The sequence below is a fragment of the Loxodonta africana genome, chromosome 3 (genome assembly GCF_030014295.1).
Source record: "Loxodonta africana isolate mLoxAfr1 chromosome 3, mLoxAfr1.hap2, whole genome shotgun sequence".
Taxonomy (NCBI): domain Eukaryota; kingdom Metazoa; phylum Chordata; class Mammalia; order Proboscidea; family Elephantidae; genus Loxodonta; species Loxodonta africana.
Window position 1 is genome coordinate 26,684,641 of NC_087344.1, and position 16,759 is coordinate 26,701,399.

At 53.8% G+C, this 16,759-nt stretch overlaps 1 protein-coding gene and 2 non-coding genes across 10 annotated transcripts; all 3 read right to left on the minus strand.

Moving 5' to 3' along the window:
• Positions 1 to 367: 367 nt before the first annotated feature.
• TNPO2 (transportin 2) lies at positions 368 to 16,693 on the minus strand. 8 transcript variants are annotated; one of them, XM_064280748.1, is made up of 25 exons: positions 16,586 to 16,693; positions 15,040 to 15,151; positions 14,113 to 14,188; positions 13,881 to 14,030; positions 11,679 to 11,785; positions 11,460 to 11,593; positions 11,299 to 11,380; positions 11,100 to 11,222; positions 10,884 to 11,002; positions 9,562 to 9,622; positions 9,300 to 9,465; positions 8,977 to 9,129; positions 7,139 to 7,364; positions 6,760 to 6,931; positions 6,199 to 6,285; positions 6,006 to 6,113; positions 5,743 to 5,901; positions 5,154 to 5,241; positions 4,870 to 4,968; positions 4,259 to 4,354; positions 3,837 to 3,942; positions 3,552 to 3,651; positions 3,398 to 3,472; positions 3,155 to 3,282; positions 368 to 480 (listed from the first exon to the last, which is right to left on the minus strand). In XM_064280748.1, the coding sequence occupies exons 2-24, from the start codon at positions 15,136 to 15,138 to the stop codon at positions 3,175 to 3,177; spliced, it is 2,694 nt and encodes an 897-aa protein (XP_064136818.1). In that variant the 5' UTR covers positions 15,139 to 15,151; positions 16,586 to 16,693; the 3' UTR covers positions 368 to 480; positions 3,155 to 3,174. The 8 variants fall into 8 exon arrangements, with proteins under 8 accessions (XP_064136818.1, XP_003413118.1, XP_003413119.1 ...); XM_003413070.4 differs by lacking the exon at positions 368 to 480 and adding an exon at positions 2,950 to 3,078 and having other exon boundaries at positions 3,837 to 3,912; XM_003413071.4 differs by lacking the exon at positions 368 to 480 and adding an exon at positions 2,950 to 3,078.
• Positions 5,038 to 5,112, minus strand: LOC135230908 (small nucleolar RNA ZL2). Its single transcript, XR_010321633.1, has one exon. It is a non-coding gene; the product is annotated as a small nucleolar RNA ZL2 (small nucleolar RNA).
• LOC111751526 (small nucleolar RNA SNORD41) lies at positions 7,016 to 7,084 on the minus strand. The gene has a single exon (XR_002786640.1). It is a non-coding gene; the product is annotated as a small nucleolar RNA SNORD41 (small nucleolar RNA).
• Positions 16,694 to 16,759: the final 66 nt, after the last annotated feature.

Here is a 16,759-nt window from a genome sequence, read left to right on the forward strand (position 1 = left end):
TCCTTCAATATTGCACTTGAGGCTTGAATATTTCTTCAGTTCTTTCAGCCCGAGAAATGCTGAGCATGTTCTTCCCTCTTGGTTTTGTTACTCAGGTCTTTGCACATTTCATTGTGACACTCTGTCTTCTTGAGCCACCCTTTGAAATCTTTTCAGCTGTTTTACTTTCACAGAACAGCCCCTGGCCCTGTTCTGACTGATATTGAGCATCTTCATTATCTTTTTCCACAGATGTAGTCAATCTGATTCCTGTTTATTCCATCTGGCAAGGGACACGTGTATAGTCATATTAATGTTGTTGAAAAAAGGTAGTTCCAATAAATAGCTGTTGGGTCTTGCAAAATTCTCTCATGCAATCTCCAGCATTATTTCTATCACCAAGGCCATATTTTCCAACTACTGATCCTTGTTTCCAACTTTCGCATTCCTATCACCAGTTATTATCAATGCATCTTGATTGCATGTTTGATCAATTTCCAACTGCAGAAATTGGTAAAAAAAAAAAAAAAAAAAAAAAAAACTTCAATTTATTCATCTTTGGCATTAGGGGTTGGCACATAAATTTGAGTAATAGTCACATTAACTTGTCTTCCTTGCAAGCGTATGAATATTATCCTATCACTGACAGCATTGTACTTCAGGAGAGATCTTAAAATGTGTCCAGAGTTGGAGCTATTTCCATTTGTCTCAGTAACTGTCACAATGATGTCTCCCACAGACCTGTTCTAAGCTGAGCCTTATACAAACATTTCTAACCTGCCCAGTGGGTCAGTTGTGCACCCAGCTGAAGACAATACTGCAAGGCCTTGCCCCTTTCATTTCAAGAATGTTATGACATTTAATCTTCCAGCTATCTCATTTGCCTTCTCATTTTACAGGGAAGAAAACTGAGAGGCTTGGGGTCCCAAGCAACGCGCCTGGTTAATGTCTGCTTACTTCAAACGCTCTCCAGCTATTTCCCTGATCCAAGTTCTATGCATCTCTATTTCTAAAGCTTCCCAGGTCCCCCTCCACAGCTCTTTTCCCCACTACCAAAGTCAAGGACACAGGAGACCAGATGGAGATTAAAGGTTTCACAAGAAACTGATCTTTACTCAACAAAGTTCTACACAAGTGGAATCTCACGCCACCTCGGGCGCCAATCCCCAGCACAGCACGGTAATGGACAGACCTGGCAGCCCACAGGGGGAAGGGATGAAAGGGAGGGATACGGGAAATGTGGCAAGAGGGGCTGCGGATCAAGGCCAGTCTGGGTCCACAGCCCTGGGCAGGGGAGAAGGTTGAGAAGCTGAAACTTCGTTGTGCAAAAACCAACCAAAAATAAAACTTAAAATTAAATAGTTTTCTTAAAAGGAAAACCAGAACCAGGCTCTCCCCTTCCCTGAAGATGGCTGGACCCCCCCCATCCTGGACGAAGAGGTGGTTACCGATCCCATCAGACAGCCAATCCATCTGCACACTCCAAGACCCAGTGGACAATGCTCCACAGAACTACAATTACCAGAAAATTAAATGGTATCAAAACATTTTTTTCTTTACAAATGGCTTCCAGAGACCTGCTCGAGTTTTATAGGGAAAAAACAAAACAAAAAGCTGAGTTGATGGAATGTGCACTTAGTGGACCTTGGAATAGAGGCAGGGCCTAACCGTCTTAAAGAACACAGGGCTAGGATGGGGGTTGGTGCAGGGTGTCAGATGAATGGATGGAGCAGGTTCCAGGGTACAGGAATCCAGTCAAACCCCAAACCACAAGAGGCCCCCAAAGGAGTAGAAAGCAGGAAAGGAGAAAAAAGAAACAAAGTTAAGGGGTTGTTAGCCCGGTTTCCCAGCCAAGTCAAGCCTGGAAGGAACCATACTCTCTCCCTCTCTAATATATCCCCTCCCACCTTGACCCAACAAAACCCCAGTTCCCTAGAACCACTGACCCCAAACTAACGGAGTCTCTGGGCCCACTGGGAGCAGCAGGCTGGCTGTGATGAGCAGGAAGTTCCAGTGGGACAAAGTGGAGGGCAATGGGTGTACCACTCTTTCCCTCCCAGGCCCTCAGTTTCCTTCTTGCTGACAGAGCCGACACCTTCATCCTCTATAACCGTCAATTGAATGCTCCTGCTCCGGCCCTTGTATTAAAACTCAGGCCTGGAACTTGAGAAGTGGGCTGTCAGAAGTGCGGAGAAACTGCTCTTAGAGCTGCTTTACAGAGAGATGGAGGGGGCCGGTAGATCCGGCTGTACTCGGCTTGCTCTCTTTGGGAAAAGGTCCCAGCCCACTACTTTCAGAAGTTGCTGGAGCACAGGGGAGGGAGACACAGCCACCTCTGGCCAGCCCTTCCAGCCACCCCACTCTGCTGGCTGGGACAGCACAAGGACGAAGATATTGGCTGAGGCTGCCACAAGCTGGCAGGAAGTTTGCTGAGCAGGTCCCAAGCGTGCACGTGCTGACTAGGTGGCCCCAAGATGGCTGTCTTCTTCCCCCCGCCCCGGGGTCCCAGCTGAGGCCCCACAACCCACCCAGCCCTCCCCTATCACTGCTAATTCTGGCAAAACAGCAGAAGCTTCTTAAACTCTAGAGGAAGGTTACACGGAAGGCCTTACGGGGTTCACTAATTCTACTGTCTCCATGCAGTCGGGGTAACGGTGGGGTGGCTGGCCGAGCCTTGATGGCTGTAGTGCCCACACGTGTATGACCACGTATGTGCGTGTGATTGTATGAGTCTCTACAAGGACCCCCTCTCCACCTGCTTCCCCGTTTCATCATCTTAAACCAGATTAAGGTCAGTGTGCTGAGCCTTCCCTCCCACATGGCTGGCCCAAGAGGGCTGCCTGAGACGATTAGAGTGAAGGGGCCCTTGCCCACCAAAAACTCCCACCCCCCTCCCCCTGTTTGTAGGATGAGTGTGGAGGCCCCACCCACCTGCCCGCCCCCCGGCCAGACAGGCCTGGTGCGGCAGGTAGACGGACGGGGTAGGCGTCTGGATTTGGGTCCCACTTCCTCCTCCCTAACCCCCCTCAACCAGGGCACGGTGACTTCTGGACGCAGCGCGCTCCTGGCAATCCCTCTGATGACAACGCAGACAGAAACCTGCAGGGAAGGAGGGGGGTTAGGGCTGTCTGTTCGGTCCCCTCAATATAGCACTGCCCCCTGCCAGTGGCCTCACCTGACAGTCCCGATGCCTGTCTAGACGCCGTAGAAGGCAGCCAGACGCTCCTTGAGCAGCGGTGGGAACTGCTCCGAGAACTGTTGCCAGTTCTCCTCCCCGACTTGATCTTTGAAGCCGTGGAGAATCTGTGTGAGGGACAGGTGAGGGGCACCATGGGATGAGGGGTGCCAAAGCGGACCCTAGAGCGGGCGGCCCGGCCTCTCTTCTTAGAGTTTCCTCCTGCCCCCTTCTGGGCCTCACCTTATAAAACATGTCCCGAAGGTCATCCTTTGGGCTCACCCAGGAGGCTACAGCATCACAGAAGAAAATAAAATCCTGAAAAGTAAAGGGTCCTGTGTGAGGGGCCCCCCAAAACCAGCCCCAGTGCCTTCCCTCCATGCCCAGCTGCCCCAACCTGCACAACACCCCCAGGGTTGACGCCTATCATCATGCAGATGCCTCGGAAGGCAGAGTCCTTCTCCTCGTTGTCCCTGATGTTCCTGAGGGATGTGCACCTATGGGGAAGGTGAGCAGTGGTGTGTCAGTAGGCGGGGCTGGAGGAGCATCTATAGGGAAGGGGACAGGGAGTCAGTGAGCAGGCAGGCTGGGGCAAGTGCAAGGGAGGGGACTGGCTGGGCCTGTCCCACCCACCAGTGCCCAGCCCTCCATAGAGCAGGCACCCACAAAGGTGGACACGCACCAAGGCCGGATGAATTGCTGCAGCATGGGTGCCACCTCCTGGGGGCACACGTAGCCCAGGCGGCCAATGGTGATGGCTGGAATGGCAGAGGAACTCGTCAGGCGACCTGAAACCCCGAGCGGCCCCGGGACGGTACGTGGCAGGACCTCTGGCACGAGGCACCAAGCCCCGTCCCACGGACCCCAAGGGAATGGCATCTGCCAGCCAACCTGGGCCCCAGCATGGCCCAGCCAGGTTCTCCCCCTAGGGCAATATCCCTTCTTAGGCTCCTCCCCCTTCAGGTTCACACAGATACCCTCCCTGGTTCTTTCCCAAGGTCTCTTTTCTCGACGCTCCTTCCCAGCCCAGAACCCCACCTCTGCAACATAGACAAGAGGGTGGGCACTCTGGGGTGGCCCCAGCAGCCCAGACCTAGCACCCACCTGTATTTTCCAGCAGCGTCTTGGGTGTGTTGGGCCGGTTAATGATCTCCACCAGGTTGTTGAGGACCATCTGCACATAGGGCTGCATCTCTGCCCCTGGGAGACGGCCAATCAGAGCCCCACCCAGCCCCTCTACCCACTGTAGGCCAATCAGGTATTGCCCCACCCACCTTGGTCCCACCTCATTCAATTAACCCTGGTTCCAACCAGAGACTGGCCCACCAGCTGGCCCCAGCCAAGACCCATGGCCAGCCAGAGACAAACCCAGGCCCTCCAAACACAAGAAGCTTCCCTGCAATCACCACTGGACACCATGGTGAAACCACACCCCCAGATCTCCCATGGAAAAAAGTAATCAAGATCTCCCAACCAATCCCAATGGGCCTTTCTACCAACTGTATCATCGCCCCGGGGGTGGCAGTTAAATCAGAACAGTTCTCCATTCCTGTGTTTTGGCCTCACCCCTGAGGAAAACGGTCAAAGGTGTCCTCTTGCCCCTGCTACCTGGAGCCTTAATCAAAGAGCACCGGCCTGGTCTTGAGGAGACCTGTCAGTCAGAGTCAGACTCCCGCCCCCAGGCTGGGAACAAGCCGACGGGGAGGTTCACTCACCCATCTGCATGCAGATCTCACCAATGGCCCAGGTGGCATTGTTGCAGACCGAGATGAACTCAGGGTTCAGGTTGGTGCCCAGGATAGGCATGAACTCAGCTGGTGGGGGAAAGGGAGGGTGCTGAACGGCAGGTCAGCTGGGGTGAGCTCCCGAACCTTGGCCAGGCAGGCCCCATCAGACAGTACGAATACATCCCAGTTCGGTCATGGTCCTCCCAGGTCATTTCTCCATCACTTGAGGCAGGGGTTGGGGTCATGGGTCAAGGACAAGACAGGGGTCATACCGATGCAGGGCTTGACGTGGATGAAGCAGGCTTTGGTGAGGTCACCCAGGAGGGCAAAGGAGCTCTGCCGGACCTCAGGCATAGAGTCCTGAGGGTTAGAGCAGGGTCAGCATGGCGGACCCCTCCACCCCCATCTCCACCTCCCACCGCCATTCACCAGCCAGGGTCTCAACTCATCTCTCAGTCTAGGGCCTTAAGAACGCACAGTCCACAGTGCCTACCTGACCCTGCCAGGCTCAGGGTTATCTCTTTAACCTATCTAGTAAACTGGGGATGCCGGTCCCCCTCCAGGACTCAGTGGGAACGTAAACGGAGAGTGCTCTGCTCAGAGTACTGCTCTAGGGGAGCTGTCATCGCTGCTCAGCCCGACACTATCGGGGAGATTTTATTCATGTTTTAAATCATTTTTGAAAAATAATCAGAAGGTTTTCTTAAGGGTACCTCTTCCCTGGGGTCCGTTGGGCACAATCAGCACCCTGATCTCCCTCAGGATGGCCAACACAGGCTACTGAGGGTCATTACTGTCCAGCTAAACGCCCTGGGGACTGCTGGAAAGTGGGGTGCAGGCCTGCAAGGCACGTCCACTGACCTGCATGCACTGGAACAGCAGTGTCATGACGTTGCTGCGGGCTACCAGCTGCTCCACATGGCCACCCAAGCCCTCGGCCAGTCCGCTGAGCAGATCCAGTGCCACGATCATGAAGTCCTTGTCAGGGGCCTCATACTGCTCAGGGTGCTGGTTGTACATCTGGGCCAAGATGGGAGTCGGGGAGAAGGTTGAGGGCAGGGGTCTGGGGCCAAGAGAGCAGCAGAGAAAATGGTCGCAGGGGCGGGGGTTGGGGTGGTGCTCACCATGGCCTGGGCCAGTGTCTTCTGCACTAGGGTGACACAGCGCTGGTAGACAGGCTCACAGTAGGGCAGGAAGCCACTCTGGAGAGCAGTGGCCACAGATGACAGGCACTGGTGGGGAGGAAGGTAGGAGAGGTGAGGGCCAGGAGGGCCAGGCTGGGCCAGGGCTGTGCAAGTGGGCCTGGACCCCAGCTACCTCCAGCAGCGGGAACAGATCCTTGTCTTCATCCTTGAGCTCGTTCCACTTCTGGATCAGTGGGGGCATCAGCTTCTGGATGTATTCCTGGAGAAGAAGCAAGAATTTGGGGACCCCTGGGTCGGGTAGTAAGCTGAGAGCCAGCAGGGCTTCATGACTCAGAGGTACCCATTACCCAGGAAATGAAGTCTGGACTCCTCAGCATGGTTCATGGGGCCCTGTAAGGCCTCACCAGCCAGCCAGACCTCCAGGCCTTTCTTGGTGCCTTCTCACCAGTGCCACCCGCACCCCCTCCCCACCCCACCCCTCTCAGAGCCTGGGTCAGCGCCTCCTGGTTCCCACAGGCCCTGAGCTTCCCCCGACACAGCACTTACCACACTGTCTCGTAACTGTCTGTCTCCCCCACTAGACTGTGAGCAGGGCGAGGGCGGGGGCCGGGTCTGTCTGTCTGCTTGGCGAGGTCATGGCCACGTCCCTGGCGTGTGACACGGAGTCGCCGCCAGGTCACTGGTTGCCGAGGGGCCCGGGAATCAGGAAGAAGGAGCCGCTATGGGGTCTCACCGGCTGGTTGAGGTGATGGCCCACAGAGTCAGCCAGGGTGCCGATGGCATCGTAGAGGATAAGCAGGTTCTTGTGCTGGTACTTGCCAAAGGCGAAGACGAGGGTGTCCAGGATATAGCTGAGGTAGGGCACCAGCTCCGTGCAGGCCTCTTCCTCCAGGGTGGCGAAGGCACTGGTGGAGGGATGGCAGGACAGGGCCTCAGCAACCAGCAGTAGGCCAAGCTGGGCCAAGTGCAAAGTCAGGGGAGGCTACACTTGGAATCAGTCAGTACGAATACAAGAGAATCAGCATGATATCAAGGATCACAGGTGTCATCACTTTCCAAAGGGCAGCCAGTTGGGAAGGGACAGGGCTATGGGGCCAGGGATCGAGGGTCACCTGCAGGCTGCCTCTTGTACCCTCTTGTTGCCATCCAAGATGCGTTTGAGTAGCTCAGTCATCAGGGGCTTGAGGTGCATGTCAGGCGGCTGGCTGACCACCCAGTGGGCATAGCGGCTTAGCGTCCAGCAGGCGATGGAGCGGACCAGGGCCTTCTTGTCTGACAAGCACTGGATCAGGTGTGGGATCAGCTCAGGCAGGTAGGGCACCATGCCCTGCATGCAACCTGCAAGGGCCGGCAGACAGGAGGAGGCAGTTGGGCCAGGGAACAGCTGCAAGCCTGAGCCCAGCTAAGGCCCTGGCCTGAGCTCCACTACACCCACCCTTCCATGGAGAGGACCAGCCCCATTTGACAGATGGGGAAACTGAGGCTCAGAAGTTAAATAACTCACCCAGTCACATAGCCAGTGAAAGGCAAGGTCAGGAGTGGAAATTGCATCAGACTGAGACTTTTTCACTCTGCCAGATACATCTCATCATGAGAATGGTGTTACCTATCTGGTCACTCATTCATTCAAACACTGTCAGGCTGTGTACAGCGAGCAGTTTTGTGGGGCAACAGGGCCCAGATGGACGGCAAGTACTTTTAAATTAAAACTTTCCTGCAGATACGTGTGCGTGGTTTTTTTTTTTTAAAACTATGTACATGTTTTTCTCTCAACATAAAAGAGAGCACGGATAAGCATGTATTCCCCATAAGCCAAGTCATAAGATCTATTTTGTACCAGTTTGGGGTTAATTCTTCCAGATTTTTTTCCATTAACATATACCCCTAAAAAAAAAATCCCAAACCCAATGGGAACAGTTCTACTCTGCCCTTTAGGGTCACTATGAGTCATTAACACCTGAAACATGTAATATACTCTATCAATACATGCACGTACTCTGTGTAATACGTTATACATCCTATTAACATCAGCTGCCTTAATCACACATTATACAAAAAAACATTTCCTCAGACAGTTGGAAACGGCTCTCCAGGTTGAGAACTCTGGTTGCTTAAGTGGTCACATGTGACACCTGTAACGATTCATGAAAACCAAAACCCACTGGCATCGGGTTGATTCAAACTCGTAGTGACCCTATAGGACAGGGCAGAACTGCCCCATAGAGTTTCCAGGGCTGTGATCTTCATGGGGGCAGACCGCCACATCTTTCTCCTGTGGAGCGGGCTGGTGGGTTTGAACTACCATGCTTTCGGTTAGCAGCTGGACGCTTAACCAGTGCACCACCAGAGCGCCTACAGATTCATAGTAATTCAACTTTTATTTCCCCAGTGGGTCAAAATGGGCCTGGAAACCTTCACTATGTCAAGTTTGAGGGAACACCACCACTGTGTACCCCTGATCCTGGCCCCACGTGTGACAGCAGGCCCAGCTCCACCATAGCCAAGCTGGGTGATTGTGGGAAAGTGACATAAATCTCTCTGCACCTCAGTTACCCCACTGATGTCAGGTGTGGTGAGGACTGAGTGAAGGCACCTGTGTGAGCACCGGGAACAAGCCCCGGCTACCCCAGAGCAGGCACTGCAGAGGGGCCTGTTGTTTCAACTGTGGCTGTAACTGTACTTTCAACATAAGAAGATTGCCTGTCTGCAAGTTAACAGAGCTGGCATTTGGGGTTTCTGGGTTCCTTTCAAGGCCCAGAGCCTAAGGGAAAGGTTTAGATACAAGAGCTGTTTGGCAGGGGCTGAGTAGCTCTTTGGATGGAACTCAGGGATGGCACCCCAAAAGGCACACGGCTGCATCCCTCAGACAATCCCACGCCTGCATAGGAGTTTAAGTCAGGTAGACGGGCCAGGTGGGCACCTCCCTGGGTACAGGCAGGCAGGCACTCACCCTCAGCGATGGCGCCCAGCACCAGGATGCCCGACTCCTTGACCACCCACTCGGGATGGAAGAGAAGGCCCTTGAGCAGGGGGAGTAGGTGGGGCAGCAGTTCCTCCCGGAAAACATTGGCGAGGACGTCTAGCGCAGCCGCTGAGCACTTCCCTGGGGCAGGGAGAAATTGGAGGGGGAGCCTCAGGGCAACTGACCCTCCTCGACTGTGCCCCCAGGCCTCGGTCATGATTAGAATTTTCCCGATCTAGCCTGAGTAAGTTCTCAATCGCCTCCCAGGAAGGAGCCTAGGACCGACCTCCCTCCCCAGGCCAGCCACGCACTCAGATTCCAGTCAGACAAAGCATCGTCATCATCGTCATCCTCGGCGTCCTCAGATCCATCTGGTCGCTCAGCCTCATGGGGCAGCGTCACTGTGCGTGACTTGTGGAAGCGTGGCTTGATGTCCTGCTCGCTGTCAGGGACTGCCTCATCCTCCTCCACATCCCCCTGTGGGGTCGGGCGATATCACTAAGTACCACCAGGGCCCACGCCCCAGTGTCCTAGCCCTTGCCCACCCATGCCCAGCAATTAGCCCTGACTGACCTTCAGCAGAATGATGTCAATTTCTGAGTACTTCATCCCATTTACAAGGATAGGGATCAACCTATTGGGAGGGAAGCTGTGAACCAGGAGGCAGGGACCCCAGAGAAAGGGTCAGATGTGACAATGGGCACATCAAGGAGCCAAGGGGCGGACTGTCTTGAGCATGTCGATTCTGCTTGCTCTGCAGACATTCTTTTTCCTTTGGGGAACTATCCTGACCCATTCTCAGCCACTGTTATCTGACAGAGCTGACACCACTCCTGGCTCCACTCTTAACCCAGATGTGGCTCATCAGTGAATTCCCAATCTCTGAATACACCGACAAGTTCGGAGCACTACCCAGTCCTGAACACTCTGTAAAGCAATGACATGCCACGCAGGCACTGGCACTTCCCTGGGATGGGGGAGTTAACAGGCAGAGCAGCTGGCCCCTCTCAGTGGAACCCATGTACCTTGGGGTCAGAAACGTTGATTCGAGCCTTCATGTAATGCTCTGCACAGGTTTCTCATCACTTCCTGGGAGTCGCCCACCTAGCCCCAAGTACACCTCCTGCCTGTTATTATTGATTTAGGGATAGGTATGGCATCCAAGCTGGTCAAGAGGAGTCAGCCCTAGGACTTTTGCTGGAGATATTGGTCAAGAATTTCTCTACATTGAGATTCCTAAACTGGAAAGATGCAAGAGGGTCAATGTAAAGGAAACGGATCTAAGAATAAACAGATATCTTTAACATCCTTTGAGCACCTCGATTCAGCTATGCCTGAAGCCTCTACTGATTTTTCAATTACTTCAGCCTATAAATTAAAGAACCAGAACAAACCCATTGCCGTCAATTCTGACTCACAGTGATCCTGTAAGACAGAGTAGCACTGACCCATAGGATTTCTAAGGCTGTACTCTTCACAGAAGCAGACTGCCACATCTTTCTTCTGCAGAGCATCAGGTAGGTTTGAACCACCAACTTTTCAGTTAGCAGCTGAGTGCTTTAACTACTGTGCCATCAGGGCTCCTTAGTCTATAAATTACCAACTTTTTAATTGTTAAAGCTAAAACCTCATCACTTGCAAAATAACTATACAGAGAGATGGAAAACCAAATCCGTTGCTGTTGAGTCGATTCCGACTCATAGCAACCCTATGGGGCAGAGTAGAACTGCCCCACACGGTTTCCAAGGAGCACCTGGTAGATTCGAACTGCTGACCTTTCGGTTAGCAGCCGTAGCTCTTAACCACTATGCCACCAGAGTTTCCACAGGGATAGAAAGTAAATTAAAACAGAGAACAAGGCCGAGGTGGCAACAGAGGGCAGGAATGGCACTCACTGGACTAGATGGGAGGCCAGGACTTCCTTGCAGATGGGCTGCTCGGCCAGCGTCAGCCAAAACTCGCAAGCCTCGAGGGCCACATTCTCGTCGTGATCCTGGGTCCTCTGCAGCATGTACTGGGGTAGGGGGGAGAGGCTGAGGCCCGGCCTGGCAAGGTGGGAGCCTCCCTGACCCTACAACCTGCCCGGCCAGGCTGGTCTTGGCCATGCACACCTGGATTATGCTGTGCATGTGAGGGATGAGCCTGTCGATCCGCACTTCCAACAGCATCACCAGAGCACGGCACACATTCTTCCGCACCTCGGGGTCATCATCCACGGCCAAGGCAAACAGGTGCTGGTGGGGAAGAGCGAGGTCAGCTGTGGTGGGGCCTGGGACCCTTGTTCTGCCCACACGCAGCCCAGCTGCCCACCTCGATGAAGGTGTCAATGTTGTCCATCAGAGCCTGGGCCCGGTCCATGATGAACTGGTTCACACAGGCGATGGCATGGGACCTGGCAAAAGTGGGCACATGGTCACCTCTGAACTCACCCACAGGCTCCAGGCCCTGATACCCCGGGGAGCTCCACCCACCGGATCTTGGGGCTGCAGTGCTTGAAGAACTGCAGGAACTTGGGGATCATGATGTTGAGGGGCCTGTTGAGGGCGTCGCTGTCCAGAAGCTCAGATGAGTCTTCGCAGATCTTCTGGAGGGCTCCAAAGGCTCCCTGTGTAGAGAGGGGAGGGGAGACGGGCACGGGTCATGGTCCCCTGCCTTGCAACTGTTTGGGCAGGCTGCAGTTTGTCACCTACCTCACAGGTGTTGTAATCCTCTGAGTTGAGCAGGTTGCACAGCTGGGGCAGCAGCTCGGGCCACATCTGAAGCTCACCCTTGGAAGCGATGGTGGTGATAAGAATGCCTGGGGCAGCCAGGAAAGGATGCTACCTCAGGCTGGGCATGAGCTTGCTGGTCCCCAGCCCTCCCCGTCACTCACTCATCTCTCTCCACAACACACACGCTTCCCCTGTACACTACCCCACGTAGGCCTTGAGCACCCCTCCTGAGGTAGATACGAGTAGTACTCATTGACCCAGCAAACATCCTCAGAGCCTTACTGTGGGCCAGCTCCTTTCTAGACCTGGGATATAGCACAGAACAAAACACAAAATCCCCACCACCACCCTTGGGAGCTGACTGTCTACTGAGGAAGACCACGTGGCAAAAAGATAATAACAAGATCTAGGAGGCTAGATAATGAGGGTTAAGGAGAAAAGGTGGCCTGAAAGTGCCTTTAAACTGGGTGACCAGAGCAGGCCTCACTGAGGAGACATCTTGAAACCTGAGCAAAGACCAAGCGGGGGTGAGGTAGAAGCCATCCAGGTTCCTGGAAAAAGCATCTCAAGCAGAATGAACAGCATGTGCAAAGGCCCTGGGGCAAGAGCTGGCCTGGTGTGCTCAGATCAGCAAGACCAGTGGGAATGTGTGGAGAGGGCAAAGGGGAAAGTGAGAGGAGACAGGACAGGGAGGTGACAGGGATAGACTGGGCAGGGCCTTGTGGCCATGGGGAAGGCTTGTACAGCCTATTAGAAATCCAAGCAAAATATGCAGTAGGCATTTGGAAGCCTGAGGGCAGTGGAGCAGTCTGGCAAGATCTAAATATGGCTTAAATTATTTTTATTTAAAGTCAAGAGAGGGCAGTGTTTTCCAATGGTGGAAGGTGCCACTATCAACACTGATTCACACATCAAGAAAAGGTGTTCCCTGCGGCAGGTAGACTGTGAGGACGTGGACAGCAGCCCAAGGTGCAGTCCCAGCCCCGATCCTGTCTGTGTGCCTTTGGACACATGACCTAACCTCTGCGCTCTCAGCCCTCAATGGCGATAATGAGCCCCTGCCTCCAAGGACTGTGAGTGGCTTCAACGACTTGATCCAAATCATTAGTACACAGCATGGCAGAACGAGCGCAGTGTCTATAACAGATCACTTTGAACAGAGGCAGCAGTCCCCAAGGTCAGTGCTTTTGTCAGGCCCCAGTGTCCACCTCAAATTTAATACCCTCTTTCTGTGCTATTGTTGGGTGCTATCAAGTCAACTTCAACTCACAGTGACCCCATGTGACACAGAACTGCCCCACAGGGTTTTCTTGGCTGTAATCTTTATGAAAGCAGATCACCAGGTCTTTCTCCCATGGAGCCACTGGGTGGGTACAGAACACCAATCTTTCATCTAGCAGAACGTTTAACCATCTGTGCCACCAAGGCTCCTTCATCTATGTATAATCCATCTTTTTTTTTTTTTAGGTTTCCTTCCTTTTAGGGCAACCAAATCTGGTTTTTCATTTTAAAAATTTAATTCACTCTTATTGTATTTACAATTTGCCTTACAAATTAATTTATAATTTCCTGTTAAAAGAAATTTTTTAAAGTTGACTAAAGTTTAAAAAGGATACATCATTCAAGAAAAAACTCATAATAAGTAATGTGCTAGCATTTATAAATAGGACAAACTCCTGAAGTAAAATTATTTTAGCTAACTCCTTTCATCCTTCCTATATCTTCCTCAGGCAGCCTCCCTAAGTGAGATATGCTCTAAAGTGAACCTAACTCACTTTTAATCTAAATAGTTATTTGTGAGAACTAGTTCATAGTTAACTCTGGACTCGGGACTGCACGATCCATGAGGGCAGGGAGCCTGCATAGTTAAACTGCTATACCCTCAGCACTGAGCTGTACACTGAATGAGTGACTCAGAAGGAAGAATGGCTATTTCAGGTGTGGACTCTGGACCTACACTGCCTGGGTTGCTTCTGAGCTCTGCCACTCATCAGGCAAGTCCTTTAATGTCACTGTACCTCAGTTTCCTTGCCTGTGAAATGACAACAGTAATAGTAGTACTATACTGGGGGATGGGAGTAATCAGTGAATCAATATATAACATGTTTAGAAGCTTCTAGGCATGGAGTGAGAGCTCAGTGTGTCCCACCCCACTACCCCCAGGCCAGCTGCCACTCTCACCAATGGTAGCTCGGATGAGTGAGGAGGCATCACCGATGTTATTGAGACACTCCTGTTTGATGAAGTCAGCCACAGGTGGTGGGAAGCTCTGGTAATGGGCCTTCACATTGTTCTTGAGGATGAGGCCACTGAGAGAGCGAGTTGGCTCATCTGGGGGAAGAGGGCTGGGGCTCAGGGGACCACAGGGAAAAAAGCAGGGTCCAGGCCACATGGAGGGGCACAGAGGGTGTACCTTCCGACTTGAGTCTGGTCAAGACGAAGATCAGATAGTTGTTGAAGTCAGGAAACTGGTTCAGTTGTTTGAGTTTCTGCCAGGCTGTTAAGGGACTTGGGAGACATGGGCTTTATCCAGGCAGGGGCCCCTCACCATCGCCCTGGTGCAGTGAGGCAGCTGACAGTGCCCCCAACCATTGAGATTAAGCAGCCCATTACTGGGACCCCACTTGTTGACCTCCATGCCCAAGGCAATACAGAGCATCTCAGGCAAGTCAAATTCATACAAGGAGGGGATGCCTGAACTTCCCAATCCCTCCCTCCTGAAGACCCAACCAGAGCAGGAAAGTTAGGGACCCTGCTCCATCTGAAGGTGGCCACTGCTACTCAACACTCACTACCTTCCGAATGTTCCCTGCATTTTAAAGAGATGTGAACCTAAATTCTCAAGTGAAACTTTCTAATATTTTAAATGCTAATAACTAAAATTAAATGTAAACCATAAGGCCTAAACCTGAGTTCCCACTGAAGGCACCCTTCCCACTTCCCTGGACTCTGCATGACAGTTAAACAAATGGACTCTGGCATCTGACAAGGCTGGACTTCCCATCCTAGCCCCACTGGTCACTCACAGCCACCTCGGACAAGTCATTTTGCCTCTCCAAGCCTCAATTTCCTCTTTTGTGCAATGCAGAGGATAACGGTACCTACTTTAATTAAGTTAACCAAGTGTTGCTGAATATTAGGTATTTTCATTATCTTTCATAATAATTCTTCCAGCTCTGGGAATGGGTCCCAGGGAAGTCAACTCCCTAATTCTCTGTTCAGGCCAGCTCCTCACCACAGCAGTCTGGAGATCAGAGAGGCAGCCCCTCCCCTTCCCGCCTTCAGGGACTGCAGGTGTGCCCCCAGTTCCCCAGGCCCAGAAGGAAGGAAGGATGGATACATCCTGGACAATGCGCTGTGTGGCGGTGTTGGGTGACTGCGAGTCTTTGAGCAACTGCAAGACCTGCTGCAGGCCCTGCTCGTCCGGCTGCCAGTCCATGGCTCAAGGCGGGCTGCGGGGGTAGGAGCCGGGGTCAGCGCAGGGTTCCCTGGGCTTACTCTGAGACCCTAGATGAGCCCGCACAGCGGCGCAAGACAAAGGCGACCTCGGCGAACAGGCAGAGGCCATCGATCCACACCTGCCCAAGTACGGGGTCCCCACCAGCTGCGCCATCCTTGGCCGCGTAGTCGTGGGTTTGGGAGCCCGGGCAGGGCTGTGTGGAAGCGGATCACTGGAGGTGGCGGAGCCGGACGGATCTTCACAGTGCCCAGCGTGGAGCCCTTATCCCATGGCGGTCCATGCCGCTGCCCCCGGCTGTGGGCCCCAAGATTTCTGCCTCCCTCACTGCTGCTGGGTAAGGATTTAGCAGCCTCCAAGTTCAGGGCCCAACGCCCCAGACTGCGATAGCGCCCCGGCCCCTGTGGTCTCCCCGGTGTAGGCACGGTCCCTGAAGACTCCACTCCTCCAGAAATCCAGCCTTCAAGCTCCACATCCCTGCCGCCTGCAGCCCTGATCTGGTCCTTGAGCCTCCCCAGTTGCTCCTTCCCAAGATGCTCCAATTGACCTGGTCCCTGCCGCTTTCCCTAATCCGGCCCTCCAAACTCAGCTGAACGCCAGACACCCCACTTTCTGGCCTAGCCCCTGACCCTATCCAGATAAACCCCTTAATTGGGCCCGGAGCAGTCTCCTGAAGATCCTTGTTACTTATCCCGATGAGACCCAGCCAAGTTCACCAACCCCATGACGAAGCCCCCCACCCGACACAGGTCCCTGTAGCCTTCCCAATCAAGTCTGGCCAAGCCTCTTGCCTTCTCCCTCCCCCCCAGCCAGCAGTGACTCCTACAGACAGATCTCTGCTGCCTCCCCCAATCAAATTCGGCCAAACCCTTCACCACTTCGATTCTGAAACCCCCTTCGTGCGATCCCTGAATAAGCTTGGCCGAACACCCCTGAAGCATCTAACCCTCAAAGGATCCCAGAGATGCCACGCAATCAGACCTAGCAAATCTTTCTAGACCAAAATCTCCTGCCCCTTCCTATTAGGGCCCAACAAGGGCCCCCCCCCCACAACTTTTCAACGCGGCCTCCCCCAATCAGACCCGGAAAAGCCCCGCCGAAACAGCCCCCCACACACACCCGATCCTCGCAACGTCCCCCGATCAGATCCCCTCCAGCCCGATCCAGGTCGCCCCACTGGCTGGATTCTCGCGGCACCCCAATCCGTCCCGGTTCCGCGGCCCCACCCCCTAAGGCTGGCCGGGTTTCCCGTCTCCCCACCGCGGACCCATCCTCGCTGCCTCGTAGATGCCGCCTAACCGGGGCCCTGGCCTTCGCCGGTCGGACGCGGCCCCGACGCCTGGGCCATGCGCGACGCAGGCCTGGAGCCCGGCGGGGGTCGGCGCAGGCCCAGGCCGAGTGGGTCGGGCTCTGAGTGAAGCCCACTTACCGGGCCCCAGGCGGCGGCGGCGGCGGCGGCCTCTCGCTGCTGCTTCTCCCGAGACTCGCACGGAAGGAGAGAGCCAAAGAGAGAATTAAAAAAAAAAAAAACGCGGCCACAGATGTGCCGCCGCGGCCTCCGTACGCCGTTCGAACTGACCCGGCAGAACCAATCGGAGGGCGC